General features: G+C 42.3%; 1 protein-coding gene across 2 annotated transcripts in view; it reads left to right on the top strand.

Annotated features, from left to right (window-relative positions):
- Window positions 1-18,288, top strand: part of ARG2 (arginase 2) — a 29,163-nt gene extending 10,875 nt beyond the window's left edge. Inside the window, exons 3-8 of one of the 2 annotated variants that reach the window (XM_058567180.1) lie at window positions 10,227-10,404; window positions 12,874-13,033; window positions 13,933-14,027; window positions 14,207-14,311; window positions 15,300-15,433; window positions 17,811-18,288. In XM_058567180.1, coding sequence (XP_058423163.1) covers window positions 10,227-10,404; window positions 12,874-13,033; window positions 13,933-14,027; window positions 14,207-14,311; window positions 15,300-15,433; window positions 17,811-18,001 — 863 coding nt within the window. In that variant the 3' untranslated portion in view covers window positions 18,002-18,288. Of the gene's footprint in view, window positions 1-10,226; window positions 10,405-12,873; window positions 13,034-13,932; window positions 14,028-14,206; window positions 14,312-15,296; window positions 15,434-17,810 lie in introns of both variants that reach the window. The other variant, XM_058567179.1, reaches the window with a different exon arrangement.
- Window positions 18,289-18,374: the final 86 nt, after the last annotated feature.

An 18,374-nucleotide genomic window follows, 5' to 3' on the forward strand; every position in this document is an offset into this window, starting at 1 on the left:
CAAAAGGCAGGGGAGAAGTCTTTTCCCTTATTTTCAACAGGGGTAATTAAGTCTTTCCAGTTTTATCTGCCCTTACATCAGTTAACGTTCACATTGCCCGACTGACTTAAACTTTTTTTGTTTAGTTTTTACAGTTTGCGTTGGGATTCAAATAAGGTCTATATTGATTGATATCTCAGATCCTTTATAGGTCCCCCCCTGTTTTTTCCTTCTTCCTTGCAGTTTATTTGTAGAAGAAACTAGGTAATTTGTCTGTAGACTCTCTGGATTTTGCAGTTCGCATCCCCGTGGCCTCCTATATCATGTTCTTTTGTCCTCTGTATATTTCTTGTAAACTGGTAATTGGATCTAGATCCTGGTCAGATTCAGGTTCAATTTTTTTTTTCCCCGGCAATTCTTCACAGGCAGCGGAGTACACTTCCATTAAAAGTGATGTTATCAGTCATTGACTATTACCTAGAATTGATCCATTAACTTGTTTCCATGTATTTCCAACAGAATAGTCTCTAATACCCCAATGCCACCATATCCAAAACTGAACTTACCATCATCTCCACTCCCTTCCCCTCTGTCTTTCTCAGCTCTGGCCGCAGCAGAGCTAGAGAGCTGGAGGGCAGACCCTTTTCTCTCCTCCACACCCCCTCTAAGTATTGCTGGAATCTGTCAGTTCCCTCCCACCGCCTTATCTTTACAGCCCCCCTGGAGAGCTGCTCTTCTCCTGGCCAGTCCATTTCCCACAGGCCACCAGAGCACCACGGTGCAGATTTGATTTGTTACTTCCTGATTTGAAAGCCTTAGTAGCTGCCTACTGAGTTTAAGATTTGGGCCCTGCCCCCTCGTCCTGCCTCATCTCTCCACAGTCCTCCCTGTTGAACCCTGCGCTCGGGAACTCTGAATTGTTTTGTAGGGCTGAAGGTGTTATGTGCAGCTTCTGCTTGGTAAGCCTTTCCCCTTTCCTCTTTTAATCCTGGCTAAAACCTTCAAGATTCAGATACTGGCTCTTCTGAGAAGTTCTCCTGGCTCTCCTTGGGTCTGAGTCAGCACCTTCCTCTGTTCCCAGCACACCTGTGCACAGCTGCATCACAGCAGTTAGCACTGGATGCGCTTTCCCCGTCTGTCTTCTCACAGGGCTGTGAGCTCCTTGAAGCTGGCAGCATACCTTATCTTTCTATCCCTAAGACTTAGCAGCGTGCCAGTCAACTTTTGTTGAAGGAATAAAGGGGGCAGAGCATCCTAGCTTTCTCCTGTAACTTCATTCACATCGTGACCTGTAGCGTTTTCCTAGATCACTGTTTCTTTTCTCTAAAAATGATGGCTCCTCAGAAGCCATCTGTTTTCCCAGACTTTTAAGAATGTATGACTCAGGGGCCAGCCCGGTGGCGCAGGCGGTTAAGTGTGCACGTTCCGCTGCGGCGGCCCGGGGTTCGCCGGTTCGGAACCCGGGTGCGCACCGACGCACCGCTTGTTAGGCCATGCTGTGGCAGCGTCCCATATAAAGTAGAGGAAGATGGGCATGGATGTTAGCCCAGGGCCAGTCTTCCTCAGCAAAAAAGAGGAGGATTGGCATTGGATGTTAGCTCAGGGCTGGTCCTCCTCACAAAAAAAAAAAAAAAAGAATGTATGACTCAAAGAATAATATCATATACCAAACTGTTTAACTCTTATGAGGTGTTTGGCTGCCAGTTGATGAATTTATTCAAGCTAAATGTTAGTGGGTGATAATGGCTAGTTATTACCCGCTTTTGAAACATGTTTGTGTTTGAACCAGGACCTACCTGAGTAGCTAATGATGACTGCTTCAAATAAGGCTGACCTCTAGTTACTTCAGACAGATGGTGCATTATTCCTTTAATATCTAAAATAGCACAGTGCAGAGGCCCAGAACGTGAGGGATTACTGTGGTTGGTTTAATAATTTAATCCTTGAATAAATTTACTTGTCTCTCTCTATTAATGACCATCTCTCTTCATAGTGAGGGTGTATTATGATAATAGGTGTGGCAACGCTCAGATTTGAAGAGAAGACAGACAGAATCTTCCTGGCTCCCTCCCCCACCCCAAGAGGCCAGAACCACAGAATAGGAAGAGAAGCAGAAAACACCTTCCGTGTGACCCAAGAATTGAGTCACAGCAGGGCATGGCATTGTGGTTAGGGCGTTCAGAGAACTGGTGTTCCAAGATTCAATTGGCTTCGCCTTTATATTCTTTTACAGGGGATGTAGAAAATTCAAGCTGTGTGTGAGAGCTGGACTCTAGGCCATTTCAGTGAGAAATCAGTGGGCCTGTGTTCGTTTGCTACTTCTCACCACAACTCTCTTTTATCAAAATGACACAGTCATACTACAAACAGATTTTGGGAAGTCTTAGGTTACACAACACCATCAGTTTCAAGGAAAAGAAAAAGGGCAGGGTGGGGAGAAAAACCACAAAGATGCCTCATCCAGTTGAATGAATATGTAATCCTTAGCCTGTGTTGGCGTTTCCTGGTACCTCGTTTAATTCTCGTAACAACTGTGTGAGGTAGGACAAGCTTAGAAGCTAAACTTGGTTGGAGATCTTGACTCTCCTAGGAAGTTAGGGGCCAGAGGTCAGGGATTCTTTCCTTTGCACCTACCATGGCACTTGACCCATTGCAGGCTGTCTTGTGTGCACTTGGCTTTTAGCCCAGAGTGGTATGGAATGTGGTCTGTCTAGTTTGAGGTTCCTTGGGAACACTCCCCAAGATGCTAGCCCAGGGTCTGGGGCAGGGAGCTACACATCAGGACTGTTAACTGGCAAAGCTGTCACTAGCCTGATGTGTTTCCCTCCAGATCCTTTCTGGAACAAGGCAAGGTAGAGTATCAAGAATTTGAAAAAGAAAAAAAAACATCGCACATTTTAAAGAGCAGTACTTTATCTCCAGGGACTGTCGCTTCCTGTGGTCAGATATTGGAATAGCTTGAAGTTTTGTCAGCATGTTAACAATAGATCTTTTTTCAGAGAAGCTCAATAGTCTTGTTCTGAATGAGGGAAAATGGTTACGTTGCAGTGACTTATGAAGCCAAAGGAACCCTCCTTTTACCTCCACCCCTGCCTGTGCTGGAACCAGGCTGCTAGGGTGCTGTCAGCTGACAGCCTGTCTGAGAAAGTCTGAACTGGCTCACCATGATCTGGAGCTGCTTAGAGGGTTGACATGAGTTTGGTTCAGAGCGGCATACATTACCATGCCTATCTTCAGATGATGATACTCGCTATTCTTCTTAGGAAAGAAAGACAGGACAGATGTAGCTGAAGAACCAATTAGCAGGAAACATGGTGTTGCAAGTCATCTCAGTTACATGTCTTGAGCCAAAATTTTGAGTTTGTTTCGTATTTGGATTTTTTACTCAAGGATCACATTCATGCAAAGGCATCTGTTAACACCATGTATCATTTGATCTTGAGGTGAACTCGGGTGTATTAGGTGGACATGTCTGAAATGACTGGCCTGGACGCCCTGGGTCACCTTCCATCCTGGAGCTCCCAGTGCCACTCTCCCTGCCCCTGTCTTCCTCAACCATTGTCTTCACTGCCTCTGAGAGCACCTTCCTGTTGCACAGGCAACAGGACAACAGAGTGGGGAGGAAGGAGATGATGTGAGCATTGGTTGGAGCAGTTTTCTCAGGGACTCTGAAGAAGTGAACTAGAACAAATATATGTACTTGCGTGATGTGATTTCTTTCCCTAATGCACCAAACCTATTTTGGAGACTAGGTCTAAGGAAGCAAAGAGCTGATTTTTAGATACCTCAGCACACCATGGTTCTTGAGGTTATATAGCCTCTGGGTGTTAAATGCACTAAATAAAATTCAGACCTCTGCATTTTATTGATGGTAACCAAATGAGTTTACCTTAAATAACAATCTCTTCAAAGGTTATTACCCAAATCACATTTTAGGGATAACAGAAAAATTCTGCTTACTTCAAATGGCCTGATTTAACTATCTTTTCCTAGCTTAGACCTAGTTAGTAACATTGCAACTTTGTTTTCAATAAGCTGGTTTTCCAAGTACAACTTCAAAGTTCTAAGAATTAGCAGGTCCATTCCTTTAAAAGACTGGGAATTCCCTTTGCCTGGGGCTAAATCTGCCATATACAATATTTGAGTCTATAACTTTGAAAGCCGTTAGTATTAGCATTCTCTCAGCAACAAATGAGATCTCAGAGTCTTTGTTTTTCTCCAGGTTTCACTGACTTGTTATTCCTGACAGATCATAAACATTCCATCCTCTTCAGGGACGGTTTGAAAAAACTGTACACTAATAGACCCCTAGCTTTCCAAGTCTATATTCTGCCAATGGGCTACCTGTGGCTCCATCGACTTTCCTTTGTGCCAGCCCACTTCCAAACCCATCTCTCTTGACTAGCTGGGAGCCTCGGGAGCAGCTGGGGCTACCTGTAAGTAGAAGTCAGAGCAGTAGGGAGAATGGGGTGCCTTTATGCTATCGAAAAATACCTGCTCACTCATAACGTTGTTTTATTTGAGTCTCTAACCAAAGGGTGGTTCAGGCTTTCTCTAAAGAGTTAAAGCTATTTAACTTTGCTGAATTTCTTCCTCCAAAGTATATGGATAATTAGCAGAGGATGTGAGGATTAGCAGCTATCTGTAAAGCATCTAGCACAATGTGGTGTGTGCAGACAGTCAATTTTGTTCCTTTTCCTTCTTTCCTGTCACTGGCTTCTTTCAGGAATTCACTAGTAATCAGGGCCCTGAAATAGAAGTGCTGTTTACAGATATTGTTAAGGTGAGGTAGGGCTGTTTTGATTTCTTCCCCACCTGGTTGCATCATGTTGTTGATGCACTTGTGTCCTCGTTCAACCCTGATGGAGCCAGGATAGGTCTATGAAGGCCAAAGATAACACCTGGACCTAAAAGGTCATAGTAGTGTTCAGTGCATTTTTATTACCAGCACTGGGGAGAGGCAATGAGGCTGTGCCAGTGTATACAGAGCTTTACTTTTTCCCACTGCAAGTGAAAAAGGAGAGCCCTTTCAAGTTGGTCCCAAATCTGTTTGTCATGAGAGCTTCCTTGAAGTTTCAGGTTCATTTTGTCCTACAATGCCTTCTTAAAAGAGAGGAAAGAGCAGCAATGAAACATTATGTATGTCTCACCTGACCTAGACTTGCAGATGAGCTGACCTGAAGCACAAAATGTTCAAGAAATGGACAGCTCCCTCAAGCATGACAGGAAGATATTCCTTCCATATTATGATATTTGCTCTTTTCACTATTACTCTAAGATTCTTTAAAAATTAGACCATTTCTTGTGCCTTTTTTTTGTGTGTGTGAGGAAGACTGGCCCTGAGCTAACATCTGTTGCCAATTCTCCTCTTTTTGCTTAAGGAAGATTGTCACTGAGATAACATCTGTGCCAGTCTTCCTCTACTTTTGTATATGGGATGCCGCTGCAGCACGGCTTGATGAGTGGTGTGTAGGGCCGTGCCTGGGATCCAAACCTGCGAACACCGGGCTGCTGAAGCAGAGTGCACGAACTTAACCACTATACCACCTGGCCAGCCCCTCTTGTGCCTTTTGAACTAGAAGAATTTGCCACAGCACTCTGATACAATAATAGCTTCATTATTACTCAGTTCATCTTGCTCTTACAAAAAATTAACCTCCCATCAGCCTCCCCACTCCTCAAAAGCTCTGGCCTCTGGGTTACAATTCATGTTCTCTACAACCTCACGTTGCGTTGCTCAATATGCAGACCTCTCATTTCTATTAAATTGCTCAACTGTTTCCAAACATGGCATGTACATTTCTTCTTTCAGGCCCTTGTTCACTCTTTAGGAATCCTAGGTTCTACTCTGCTGGTCTTTTGGGTGCTACAACGTTATTGGTACAGTAGGCATTAGAGGAGAAAGCTCCTAAGAGGCTATGTCAGGATGGCATAGTATATTTGCTGATTCAACTCTGTAATGAACAGAAGACTACATTCTCTGAATATGGAATAGTTAGGATTACCAGTAGTTAGGATCAGCGACATAAGCTTTAGTATTTTGAGTTCTTAATCATGTAAAGATTATGGCAATAGAATTTAAAAGTACTCATTCTGGCAGAGATGGCTAGTTGTCCACCAGAATCCATTCTCATCCTCTTCTAGATGTAAGTTAGATCTGCATTTGCTGGCCAGTGCCATGTGAGCAGGAGTGATGTGCCACTTCTAGGCCAGAGCCTTTAAAAGTAGAGTTGTGCCTTCTCAATGCTTTCTTCCTTTCCTGCTGCCTTGAACCTGGGGACACCTAACCTTAGCCACACAGATGGCAAAGCCCTAGGTATGGCAGAGCCACAAGCTAAAAGGAGCCTGGTCTCTGAATCATTGTGTGAAGGGAAGTCTCCTGCTGACCTAGAATATCCACCCTGGATGTTAAATGAACGAAAAACCAATTTACTGTGCTTGAGCTATTGTTTTGGGGAGGGTGCATTACAGCAGTTTAGCCTACTCTAACTAACAACCTTATTGAAAAGAATATTATGGATTATGCTTATGCATAAAGGTCTGCAAGGATAGAGTGTCAAGCCTGGAGAGTAGGATAGGGGATCTTTACCATTAGACACTTCCTTATCAATTTTACAGAAAATTTCTGTTGCCAGTAAGGAAAGAGAACAGCAACAACAAAAGATAGCAAGCCAGTCTGGTACAGATTTGTTGTAGGAGTCATTCCTTGTCTACCCCAATCCTCACTGAATTTCCTTTCACTCCTTGAGCACTCATTGTCCCTCGTTGTTACCTGGCACTTCCTGTGGAAATTAAAGAGCGGAGTGGGAGTCATACAGGGTGGGCCACTAGGGCAGCACCTCTCAAAATATTAATCCCTTCAGGTACTCTGGCCCTCAGCTTTGTGGATCCAGGAACAGAAGTCTTGATGTGTGCAGAGCTTATCAGGCTTTCAGACCCAGAGACTCATGCTAACCATGATGCACAAACCAAAATGCTCATGCATAATTATGGTGAGCAACAGTCCTTCCAGCATCCACTGTCAAGAAGCCATCTGGCTGGTATGAGGGCAACTGGGAAACTAAGTGAATAACCAGAGGGCTGCTTAGAATCGGAGCAAAGAGGAATCAGAATCAGAGCAAATGGAGTTGGATAATCTTAGGAGAACCCAGCATCCAGACTATGAATTAATCTGGTGGTCCACTCCACAGAGTTACACATTTAATGACCAAAAGCCTTTTATGAAATCCAGACTCTCTTCCTCGGAGAGTGTGGCTGTAACACTGCCGAATTCTCTTTAGGTTCCGTTTTTAGGCTTTCTGCAGCTTTCTTCTGATAAGTAAATAATAGTGAGTCAAGTATTGTTTACTGTCACACCATCTGCGTCTAAATCCTAGATTCCGTGATTGGACTTGAGTGTTCCACAAGTTCTGTCACTTATCCACTGGGTTGATCACTTTAATTCCCATATATTTCTTACTGGTCATGTGAGGCTTAAATGAGTTAAAGTAGTTTTCAGAAGTTAGTTAATATTAACATTATTTAATTAGGTTATAAACCTTTTCCAGTTATACACCTAATATTATAAAACACCAGACATGCCCTGGTATCTTATACCTGGTAAGAACCTAAATGCTTGATGAGGTTTAATGAGATGCTGAGATAAACATGGACATAGAAGTAGCAACATCCAAGTGTAGACACTGCCATTCAAATCTGTCCGGCCCAAGATTGTGTTGCCAACAATGGAAGACCTGATATTGACTTGAAAGTTACAGCTTCATTTCTCTTAAATCTAAAGTGTCCTCCCATATTTTGAGATTTGGTAAAAGTACATAATGACTTTACTCATGGCTTTTTTCTTTCTTTTTAAAAGATTTTTATAGATGTTTTATTTGGTTATTTTTTCCTTTTGGTTCCCAAAGTCTTTGGCCTATTATCATATTATTATTCTCTTATCTTCAACACCTTCCCCTCTTCTTATTTAACTGTCCAGATCTTCTCTGGTTCTGGATTTTTTATTTTTTTTGGGGGGAGGAGATCAGCCCCGTGCTAACATCTGCCAATCCTCCTGTTTTTTTTTTTAGCTGAGGAAGACTGGCCCGGGGCCAACATCCGTTCCCATCCTCCTCCACTCCACATGGGACGCCGCCACAGCATGGCCTGCCAAGCAGTCCGTGGGTGCGCGCCCCGGATCCAAACCGGAGAACCCCAGGCCGCTGCAGTGGAGTGCGCGCACTTAACCGCTTGCACCACCGGGCTGGCCCCTGGTTCTGGATCTTTTAAATGATTATTTTTTAAAATGCAATAACTGGGCCAGCCCTGTGGCTTAGCGGGTAAGTGCATGCGCTCCGCTGCTGGTGGCCGGGTTCGGATTCCAGGCGGGCACCAACGCACCGCTTCTCCCGCCATGCTGAGGCCATGTACCACATACAGCAGCTAGAAGGATGTGCAGCTATGACATACAACTATCTACTGGGGCTTTGGGGGGAAAAAATAAATAAATAAAATTATTAAAATGCAATGACCAAAAGATACATACAAAATTCTAGCTGCAGATGCATCTTACCTTTAATTGAGAATGGGATAAGGTTTTCTGCTCTGCTTCCAATATCCGTTTTGGTGTGGTGATCCCTAGGTTGGGCTTATGTTTCAGGCCATTGCTTCTTATATTTTTAGATTCTCTCAGAAGTCTGGCTTTGGATTGAGTTTGGGTTCAACAGGTAAAGCTCAAAACTGTACAACTAAAATTCAGGATGGGTCTGTGCTGGTCTTGATCCACATCTTTAACACAAATCTCTGCAAATATTATGTATCTCCTATAACCACTTCTCCCTCCCCCTAGTTTGGACTCCAGTTTGAGAAGCAGGGCCTTAAGGATACAATGTATGGTAATATTCTGTTCTCTGATAGTTCAGATCCCTTCTTGATAGAGGTGGATTATTTAGTCCTCACCCTAAATGTAGCATCCAACCAATTTATTGATAGAAGTGGTTAAGATTGAAAGACTAGTACTTACGCTAAAGATAAAAATCACCCAGTGGTGACTGGTGTCATAATTCCCTGGAATATGTGAAAGCTAGGTGAGAAAATATTATAGCTTACTGTCAGAATATGTCACTAGTTCCTTTCTTAAACTATTCTTTTAAGACAAGTTTGTACCTTTATTGGTCGAACGGGCTACTTGAGGAGGATGAAGTGGGAGGAGTGGCTGGCCGCGAGCCGGGCTGGCCATGCTTCATGGGCTCGTAGGTGGTGGAGAACTCGTCAGGTAGTGGCTGATCACCTCGAGCTTGATTTCCACCGGGTGAAGGTCTTGTGGTTGTAGATGCCCACGGTCTCTGGCAGTATGATCCTGTCTAGCAGGTGTGCATTGACCGCCTCTGGCTTCTCCGTGGGCGGTGCCTCCTGCTTGGCTCTGCGCAGGCGCTGGGGACGCTGTGCAGCTGCGTCAACTGCGTCAGCGCGTTGAAGGTGCGCGCGGGCGGCTGAAGCTGAGGCGGGTCCGCGCCTGCTTGTGCTCCGCTTTCGCCGTCTTGTCAGTTCTTTGGAAAGGACTCACAAGTTCTTCAAGTGTCAGAATCGAGAGATTCTTTGGGAGACAGACTGCATAGTCAAGAACATCCACTTTGAGAGCAGATGGCCTGGACTTGAATCCTGATTCTGGCGCTTAGCAGTGTGACCTTGGGACCTTGCTTCCGCTTCCTCTTCTATAGAATGCCATGTTTTAGTTGCCTAATAGGATTGTTGAGTCTTTAATAAGAAATTATGTTGAGGAGTTAGAACAGTGCCTGGGACCTTGTAAGTAATAAATGTTAGTTATTTCTCTTACTCTTAGGATGCTTTAGGTCCTCAAATTGGCGTTTTATTAGAAAAAAAGTTTATAACATGAAAATTTCTACATACATATTTTTGTCCTAAAGTAATAGTATTTAATTTTAAATCCTGTTGGTTCCTCTTGGAACCACTCTAACTCTGGGATATCTGAGGTCTAATTGCTACCAATTTTGTGATTGTCAATTAACATTTCTGGTCTTTGCTTTCCAAAACCTAGCTTCTTTATCTGCAAAATGGTGTTCCTAATGGGATCTACTTCACAGGATTGCTGGGATGACTGAGATAATCTTGCCACAGTCATGTGACATTTTGAATTTTACTGTGACAACATGAGTATGATGTGTGAACTTTGTCACAAGTTACTTGCGACCCAGACCAGTAAGAGTTGGAATAACATACAACTAATCTTGTCCTCCCCTGTTTGTTTCCAGGTTGCCACCTCAAAGACTTTGGAGATTTGAGTTTTACTCCAGTCCCCAAAGACGATCTCTACAACAACCTGATAGTGAATCCTCGCACAGTGGGCCTTGCCAACCAGGAACTGGCTGAGGTGGTTAGTAGAGCGGTGTCAGGTGGCTACAGCTGCGTCACAGTGGGAGGAGACCACAGGTAAGCTGGGAGCCTAGGGGTGATGGAGGGGCTGGATTGCATGGTGCTTTGGGCTAATCAGTTAGCTTCCTAGTCTCAGTTTCCTCACTTAGAAAAATACCCTTCAGAATTTTTCGGGTATGATGTGTGTAATAGCATTTTAATGTATAAGATCATAAGCCACTGGAGGTGCCTGTGGTTTTCTTTGAAGGGCACATTGTATAGTATGAGGACAGGTTCAGAGGAAGATGAATCAAAGTTTTTAGACACAGTGTGTTTCATGCTTCTCTCTCGGAAAGCTTTCTTGAGAAACTGTCTTATGACTTTCATTTGGCTATTTGGGAGAATTGGAAGGATCCATCAATAGGCTGAATTTGGGCTTTTTTTTTTTTTTTTTAATAGCATTTCTGCTAATAGGTTTGTTCGAGACTCCCCACTTGGCATGTGAATACATCCTCTGCCTTCACAGTATTGACCCTAGGTGACTAATGCAATAGATCTTTCCTCTCCCAGTGAATCAGCATGTACTTTATTGAGCACTGTCTAATGTGTTCTCAAGCAGTGTTAGGGATTGTGGGACACTTGTAATCTATTAGGACTAGATGAAATAAATACACATGGAATGAGAAAAACATTGAATTCTACAGAATTTCACAGAAGGAAGCAATCAGTCTAGGGTAGAGTAGTCAGATTTCATAGGGGAGTGTGATTTGAGCTAAGTAATGAAAGTTTTTGGTAGAAAAACAGCATTTAAGTACTAGGAGTATTGAGCACTTCTTACATATTCTCAGTTAATCCTCATAATAATGCCATGAGGCAGATACAGTTTTATCTAATTTACTGCTGGGAATACTGAGGGACAGAGGTTAGATGACTTACCTAAGGTTTAGAGCCAGAAAGTAGCAGAGCTGGGATTCAAATCCAAGGAGACCTGTATAGGCAATTAATTTCTATTTTGCGATCCAATCTGGCAACTTTCCCTGACGTGCTCAGAGCTTTTCAGATCACTTAACAGAAGTTAAATCTGTTACAACTGAAAGGCAGGTAGATTCCTCATTAGGAATAAAATTTTATGTAGAATAAGAAAGTAGTCCCTGGTTCTCTACTGAGATTCAATTAAATCAACCAGAGGGTAGGTCCTCCTTCCTTTTAGCTCAATGCTGTCTCTCCAAGTTCCTTTATATTGTCTTTCTTCTGGTTGTCTCACTACTTGGGGACCGCTTATCAAGGTAATTATCATAGTCCTTGGTTTTTCTTTTGTCTATGGCTATCTATATTGCAGCCCTGTCACTGCTACTTCCTGTTCAGTGCTAAATCTTAGGCTATCTGGAAGATTCTAGAAAGGAAGGATGAGAGTATAACCTGAACAGCTGCTGAACATTTTAAAGGAAGAGGCATTTTTAGGTCACTCTGCTCCTTTTACATAGAACAACATGCCCTATTGCCTTAATCATCAAATCAACTCTGGCTTAAACAGGCCAAGATTATTATCTTTATCTTATAGAAAAGGAAACTGAAGTCTAGAGAAATCAGATGACTTGTCCTAGATCACACAGCTCTTCCTGAAAAAAACCTCAGTATTTTCACTTAATCCACTGCTTTTAGCACTAGACCATGCTCTCTCTCAAAAACGCCCTATGGGGGACATAGAGCTTAAAATGCTGTCTCATGCTATACTGACCAAGATGGCTGTAGTTAGTTCCTAAGGTGCTTGGGCTACATTTCCCATCTACATAAATTCTTTGGTTACTGGGAAGCTGGGCAGCTTTTCAAGCATGATTTCATCAGCTATATTCCTACAGTTGAGACAGGATAGTTGGCTAATGTTAGCAGAGACCAAGGACAAGGAAAGGCAAAAAACAGAAACACTTAATAATATTTGAATGCCATGCTGAAGTATATAAGGTAACATGCAAATAAACTTCTTTTTATTTGAGGATCTAAATGAGGTCTTTCTTTGGGTTGCCCTATTACTTTAATGTCTTTAACAACTTTTGACTTTTCGTTTTAGGAGGTATCACATAATCTTTCTAAAAAGCTATAATGCTAATTTTTATTCTTAAAAAATTAATATAACTGATTCTTTGAAAGTAATAATTAGATTTCCCTCAATATTTGTGAGTTGTTACATATAGACCACATCATTTAACTGGATTTCATTCACTGAACAAGTATTTGAGGTCCTTTTCTGTGCCTGGTCGAATGGATCAAATTATGGGGATTTGGGGGCAGCAATGACATCTGTCACACTACAGGGATAACAGGTAGTCAGCTTTCAATCTTTAGAGCCTTCCATTTCTCCCTAACTCACTCAAGGTTAATCTTTGGGAACTACAGCCCTAGGGACTCTGTCTCATCCAAATCCAGCCTCAGTCTGGGGCCCTGACTTTGCCCTGAGGACCAAGAGTGAGCTGTGCGTTGGCTGAGGATGTTTACCGGTGATGTTTGCAAGCAGAGGGCCTTGAAGATTATTGTATTTGTTCTTTGTAGCCTGGCAATTGGTACCATTAGTGGCCACGCCCGGCACTGCCCAGACCTTTGTGTGATCTGGGTTGATGCCCACGCTGACATCAACACACCCCTCACCACTTCATCTGGAAATCTCCATGGGCAGCCAGTTTCATTTCTCCTCAGAGAACTACAGGACAAGGTCAGTGGGAAGAAATGAAAAGAAAGTTGAATGACTTGCAGGGGTTATCCTGGGGCTTTGAAGGTCTCTAGTTCAGTAAGATTTCTGTGGAGGATGGGTTGACGGTGGTGACAGAAATGCTTACCTCTCCTTCATTTGTTCATCAAACATTATTATGGGCCAGGCAGTCTGTTAGATGCTAGGTGTATAAAGGTAACTAGGACATGGTCCCTGCTCTTGGGGATGGGGGTGGGGTCATAATCTTGTAAGAAAGGAAGGTGGTAGTGGGTACTGACTCTAGTGGTTGATCCACCCACACCCTGAGGACTTCTTGGTTAGAGGGTCCCAGGCCTCACTCTTAGACCTATTGGTCTAGAAGACAAGTAAAACCAGGCTTACCTCTAGGTAATATTTTCTTAGACTGTTCAGAAGACATGGAGTCCATGTTGGGCACAGACTGGAATCTGTATATCCCTCCCCTCTGTGAGGGACCAAGTTAAACCAGGACAGTACAAAGGTTATTCATTAGGCAGAATTCATGTTTTGGCTGTCGGCAACTTGAGATGGCAACTGGGTTATGTTTCAAAAATCAATCTGTAAACAATTCAGTAATATGCAAAGAGGTGGAAAAGGGCTAATCAGTATTCCCGCTATTTAGTTAAGTTAATGAGAAACAGAGCACACCTTAGGAAAAGAGATTTTTTTATTCTTCTTGAGAAAGCTGTACTGTGTTCTGCAGTTGCCCTTGTGAATCATTTCCACTTGTATCAGTTCTCTTTTCCAGATCGGGTGTGTCTTGTGTTGCTTTAAGCATATCCTGTGGGAGAAGAAAGCAGACTGTATACACCGGGAAGCATATGGTGATTATCTTGGTGAGACCAGGAAGCCTTGATGAATTCTGTTCATTCTTCTCTTCATAGGTACCACAACTCCCAGGATTTTCCTGGATCAAACCTTGTGTCTCTTCCTCAAGTATTGTGTATATTGGTCTAAGAGATGTGGACCCTCCTGAACAGTAAGTTGATACATTAAAGTTAAGCTTTGGGCCTGTCCTGGCCACTTATGTTCCATTTGATAGGTCATTCCTTGCCTTAACGTGTTGTAGGTCACTATAAAGATAACCCCCACACACACATGCATTTGATTAAAAATGCTCTTTAAACTAAGGACTCCTTCCTTTATATCTCAACACAGTTTTATTTTAAAGAATTATGATATCCAGTATTTTTCCATGAGAGACATAGATCGACTTGGTATCCAGAAGGTCATGGAACAGACATTTGATCTGCTGATTGGCAAGTAAGTAACTACAATGAATGTCTACTTCCAGGTCCCAGTGGGAATAGGGGAGACTCCCAGTGGGCAGCACACTTAAGCTACTATCCTCAAAAGACAGGCTATTCTTTTAAAATAAAATCAAAACATGTACATTATAAAAAATTCAAATAGTTCAGAAAGGGAGAATATGAAACATAGGTCATATTCTTCCTCTGGCATTGGGAGGAGGGTTTCCTTGAAGTGACTGCCCAGATCTTCTCTCTCATGAATTTCTTTTGAGATGAGAAGCATTCCTTGTTCCAAATGTCCCATTCTTCCCAGCCTCACTAATGCTTCATGTGGAAGGAGTTTTGTATTAAGCAAATCTTGGTTATGTAGAAAGATGGCAGATGAATGCTAATCAAATGCTAGTTTTAAGAGCACTTTCCCAGTGCTGAATCTTTACTTCTGGGTGATTAATGTAATTAATTGCTACCTAGTAGTATGCCATTTCTTAAGCTGTTAAGAAATTTAGTTATTTAGTATATAGGTATTTGTTGTATGTTAGTTTCAGCCATTGGACACCTGGGCTAAAATGAGGTTAGAACTGGGAGATAAGATTGCAGACATAAAATCAAGAGTTAGGTTCAGCTGCTGTCATACTCTGAGAGAATAACAGCAACTGTAATCTAGATCAATCCAACTTAAATTAGAGTCTTTCAGAGCCCAATGTCACATGGAAGTGAAGAATTCCCTCTATTGACAGTTGTTAATGTAAGAGGCTCTAATGCCAAGGGTAAGTCATAAATATAAATTGGAGTTAGTCTGTCTGAGGCATACAGAACAAATGGCAAAAATTATGAAGTAGCGTGTAGGAAGCTAATATGCTAATACTAACTTCCAGAATAGGAAACCTGCTGTATAACAAAGTACCAGGACTAACAGCAACAAAATCAGGAGTTGCAGCTGTAAGAAGGATGAATGTCCAAGCATAACCAACTGACTCTTCTCTTCTCCTCCTTTCAAGAAGACAAAGGCCAATCCATCTGAGTTTTGATATCGATGCATTTGACCCTACACTGGCCCCAGCCACAGGAACCCCTGTTGTAGGGGGACTGACTTATCGAGAAGGCATGTATATTACTGAGGAAATACACAATACAGGTAAGTAGTGATCAACTTGTTAACTATATAAGTAAATATGCTGAAGTCTCTGGCCTGCCGGGGGATCTTTTCTGTTATTCCATATCGTTGCAGACATTGTTTTTGCTTAAACTTTTATAGCTAAAAGTCATGTGGTAAGGCTAATAAGGGATAGTCAGAGGCACGTTTGGACCTGGCTCATACCAAAATATGCTAAGGTAATATTGAATAAAAAATTGTCTACTTAAAATACTTATTAAATACAAGATTAAACTGCCAAACTGATATCGTTTTTTGTATCTTTGTATCTGAATTGTCTGAAGGCAGATTAAGATTAAAAAGCAAGGCCAAGTAGCTATAATTTTTGCCCTGACATTAAGAGGTTGGTTTATTGGAAGTTGGGAATGTGGAGTTAAAGCTTCTCTTGAAGGTATTTTAAAGTTGGATAGTATCTTGGATCCTTTCATAGAGGCTAAGTCATACTCGAGCTTGTTTGACTGGTATTTTAATAATGGGGATACTTGAAGATGAATTGCTGACAGACAAATTAGTAAACTGAATGCTACATTATTAAGAGTGGCTACAAGGGGTTACTGTCCCAAAACTCATACTTGTTTCCAGTTTCCATTTCTGTTAGAAAGCTTCTGGTTTTAAGGCTACTTTAAATGACTTCTCATTGCAAAATTTAAACAACTACCACATGATACTTCAATACCATCTCATGAAATTGGGGTCTAAATAGCATAGAGACTCCAGACTGAAAGGTCCAGGGCTATAGAACACCCTTGACTATTTGGGATAGATAAGGAAATTGAGAAATGGTCTCCCTTGGTCTGGAGCCTCCTAGAACATTAGGCACTACAGAAAGGGAAAAATACTTGTCTACCAGATCTGACAGTGGCAAGATAGTTTCAGTCTCACACCCACAATCTTGGATGTTGTCAGCTGTCCTTGAGTTAGTGGCCAGTGAACCTGGAGTTCAGTCCTCCATTTTGGTTCCAAATGATACCACTTAAGAGCAGGGATTGGTAACCTCCAGTACATAGATGGGGCAGTGGTCATACCTTGTCCCCCCTCCCCTGCTGTAATATTATTCTGTTCCAAAAAACTGTCATGACACTGTCAACTAGATACATAAAGCAGTTTGCTTAAATGAATTTACAGGGTGGCAGTAGTCTGGAAACATGGGTAATATACATTTTTAATAGCTCAAACTCACTCGATTACTTCTGGACTATACTAAAAGCCCAGGTTTAGTCAGTGGAAGTCAAACACACAAATCACCAGAGACACAGATGCATGCGCAGGAATTGGTGGAAATGCTACGGTAATGTGCCTGCTCGTTGCAGTTTTACACAGTGTACTGAACTATGCATTGCTAATAAGGGACAACACACTGAACTGATGTAATGGCATTGAGCATATCACGTATTATAACATCAGTAAACCATTAGGTGTATTCACCCATTTTTCCAGGCTTTATGGCCACCCTAAATATTCTCAGATACTTTTATTCTTGAATACTAGTTCAGATGATTCGTAAAGAGAGGGATTAACTTCACCCAGAATAACCAACTAAAAAGTTAAATACCTCAGAGAATTAGGGCATGTGTATGTGTTTTTAGGAGCCAGGGGAATGGGTAGAGGGCAGGTTTGGATAGGTTCTTCTGGCCTAATCTTCCCTTCTGAAACCCTTTGGTACAAGTTCTCAAGCCCTCAGAGAAGGTAACTGGAGTCCAAATTAAACAAAGTATGGCTGAGTCTTCCCTTGACCAAGTGCGCAAAATACTAGGTCAGTTTGATGGGAGACCTAAAAACTGTGTCAGACGTGGAACCTGCCCTCAGAGCTCAGAACTGCAGGGGTGAAGAGTAAGATATGCAGTAATAACTATACTTGAGTACTTGGTACCTTAAGATATAGAGATGTAGTGTCAGTTCAAAAGTGGGAACAGAGTTCTGGCTAGTGAGAAGTGGGAGATCTCTTCAGACAACTACAGGCAGGCATCTGGAAGGTTCCTAATAATACTGGAAATGGCACATATTTTCCCAACAAGTAGGTTGGAAACTCCTTGCCCACTACCCCACCCCCTGCCCTGCCCCACGCTGTTTCCTTATCCTATCCAGAAGGCCTGACAGCTATGCCTGTTATGTTCGTTCAACAGAGATGACTGATTTTATTACCTTAAAGGTTTCTTTCAATCCTACTTTAGTATACCACTGTTTTAACTTAAATTCATGCCCAAGACGATGAGGTATAAGGGGCTTCCTGACAGTGGATAATTTTATAGTACAAAATGACCTGTTTTTACCTTGGCTTGTTCTGTCTAGACGGGATGACCCTCACTAAAAGTAGCAGCTAAGGAATTTTCTGAGGATTTGTCATACTTTGTTCTTTCAGGGTTGCTGTCAGCACTGGATCTTGTTGAAGTCAATCCTCAGTTGGCTGCTTCAGAGGAAGAAGCCAAGGCTACAGCAGGCCTGGCAGTGGATGTAATTGCTTCAAGTTTTGGTCAGACAAGGGAGGGAGGGCACATTATCTATGACCAGCTTCCTACTCACCAGATGAATCAGAAAGTGAAGAACGTATGAAAATTTAGGAAATACTGCGTTTGTCAAATATACGTTTGTCATAATGAGCATTCCGGAGTTGTGAGGCATTTGACTGCACAGATACTAAAGGTTGTCTGGGTCAATATTGCCTTAATGAGAACATCTGTGCATTCTCACAATTGTAAAGTTTCCTTCCCCTCTCCACTTTGGTGACCAATAACACTATTGTAAATGTATTTGGTTTTTTGTAGTTCACGGGGTATTAATATGTTGATGTACTATGTAAATTTAAAGTCATAAACAGCATTTATTACCTTGGTATAGCATACTGGTCTTGTTGCTGTTCCTTCACATTTAAGTGGTTTTCAGTCTTCCCTCCCTCCTCCCACAGTCTGGTTACACAGTGCATCCT

Source organism: Diceros bicornis, chromosome 24 (genome assembly GCF_020826845.1).
Source record: "Diceros bicornis minor isolate mBicDic1 chromosome 24, mDicBic1.mat.cur, whole genome shotgun sequence".
In the NCBI taxonomy this organism is placed as follows: domain Eukaryota; kingdom Metazoa; phylum Chordata; class Mammalia; order Perissodactyla; family Rhinocerotidae; genus Diceros; species Diceros bicornis.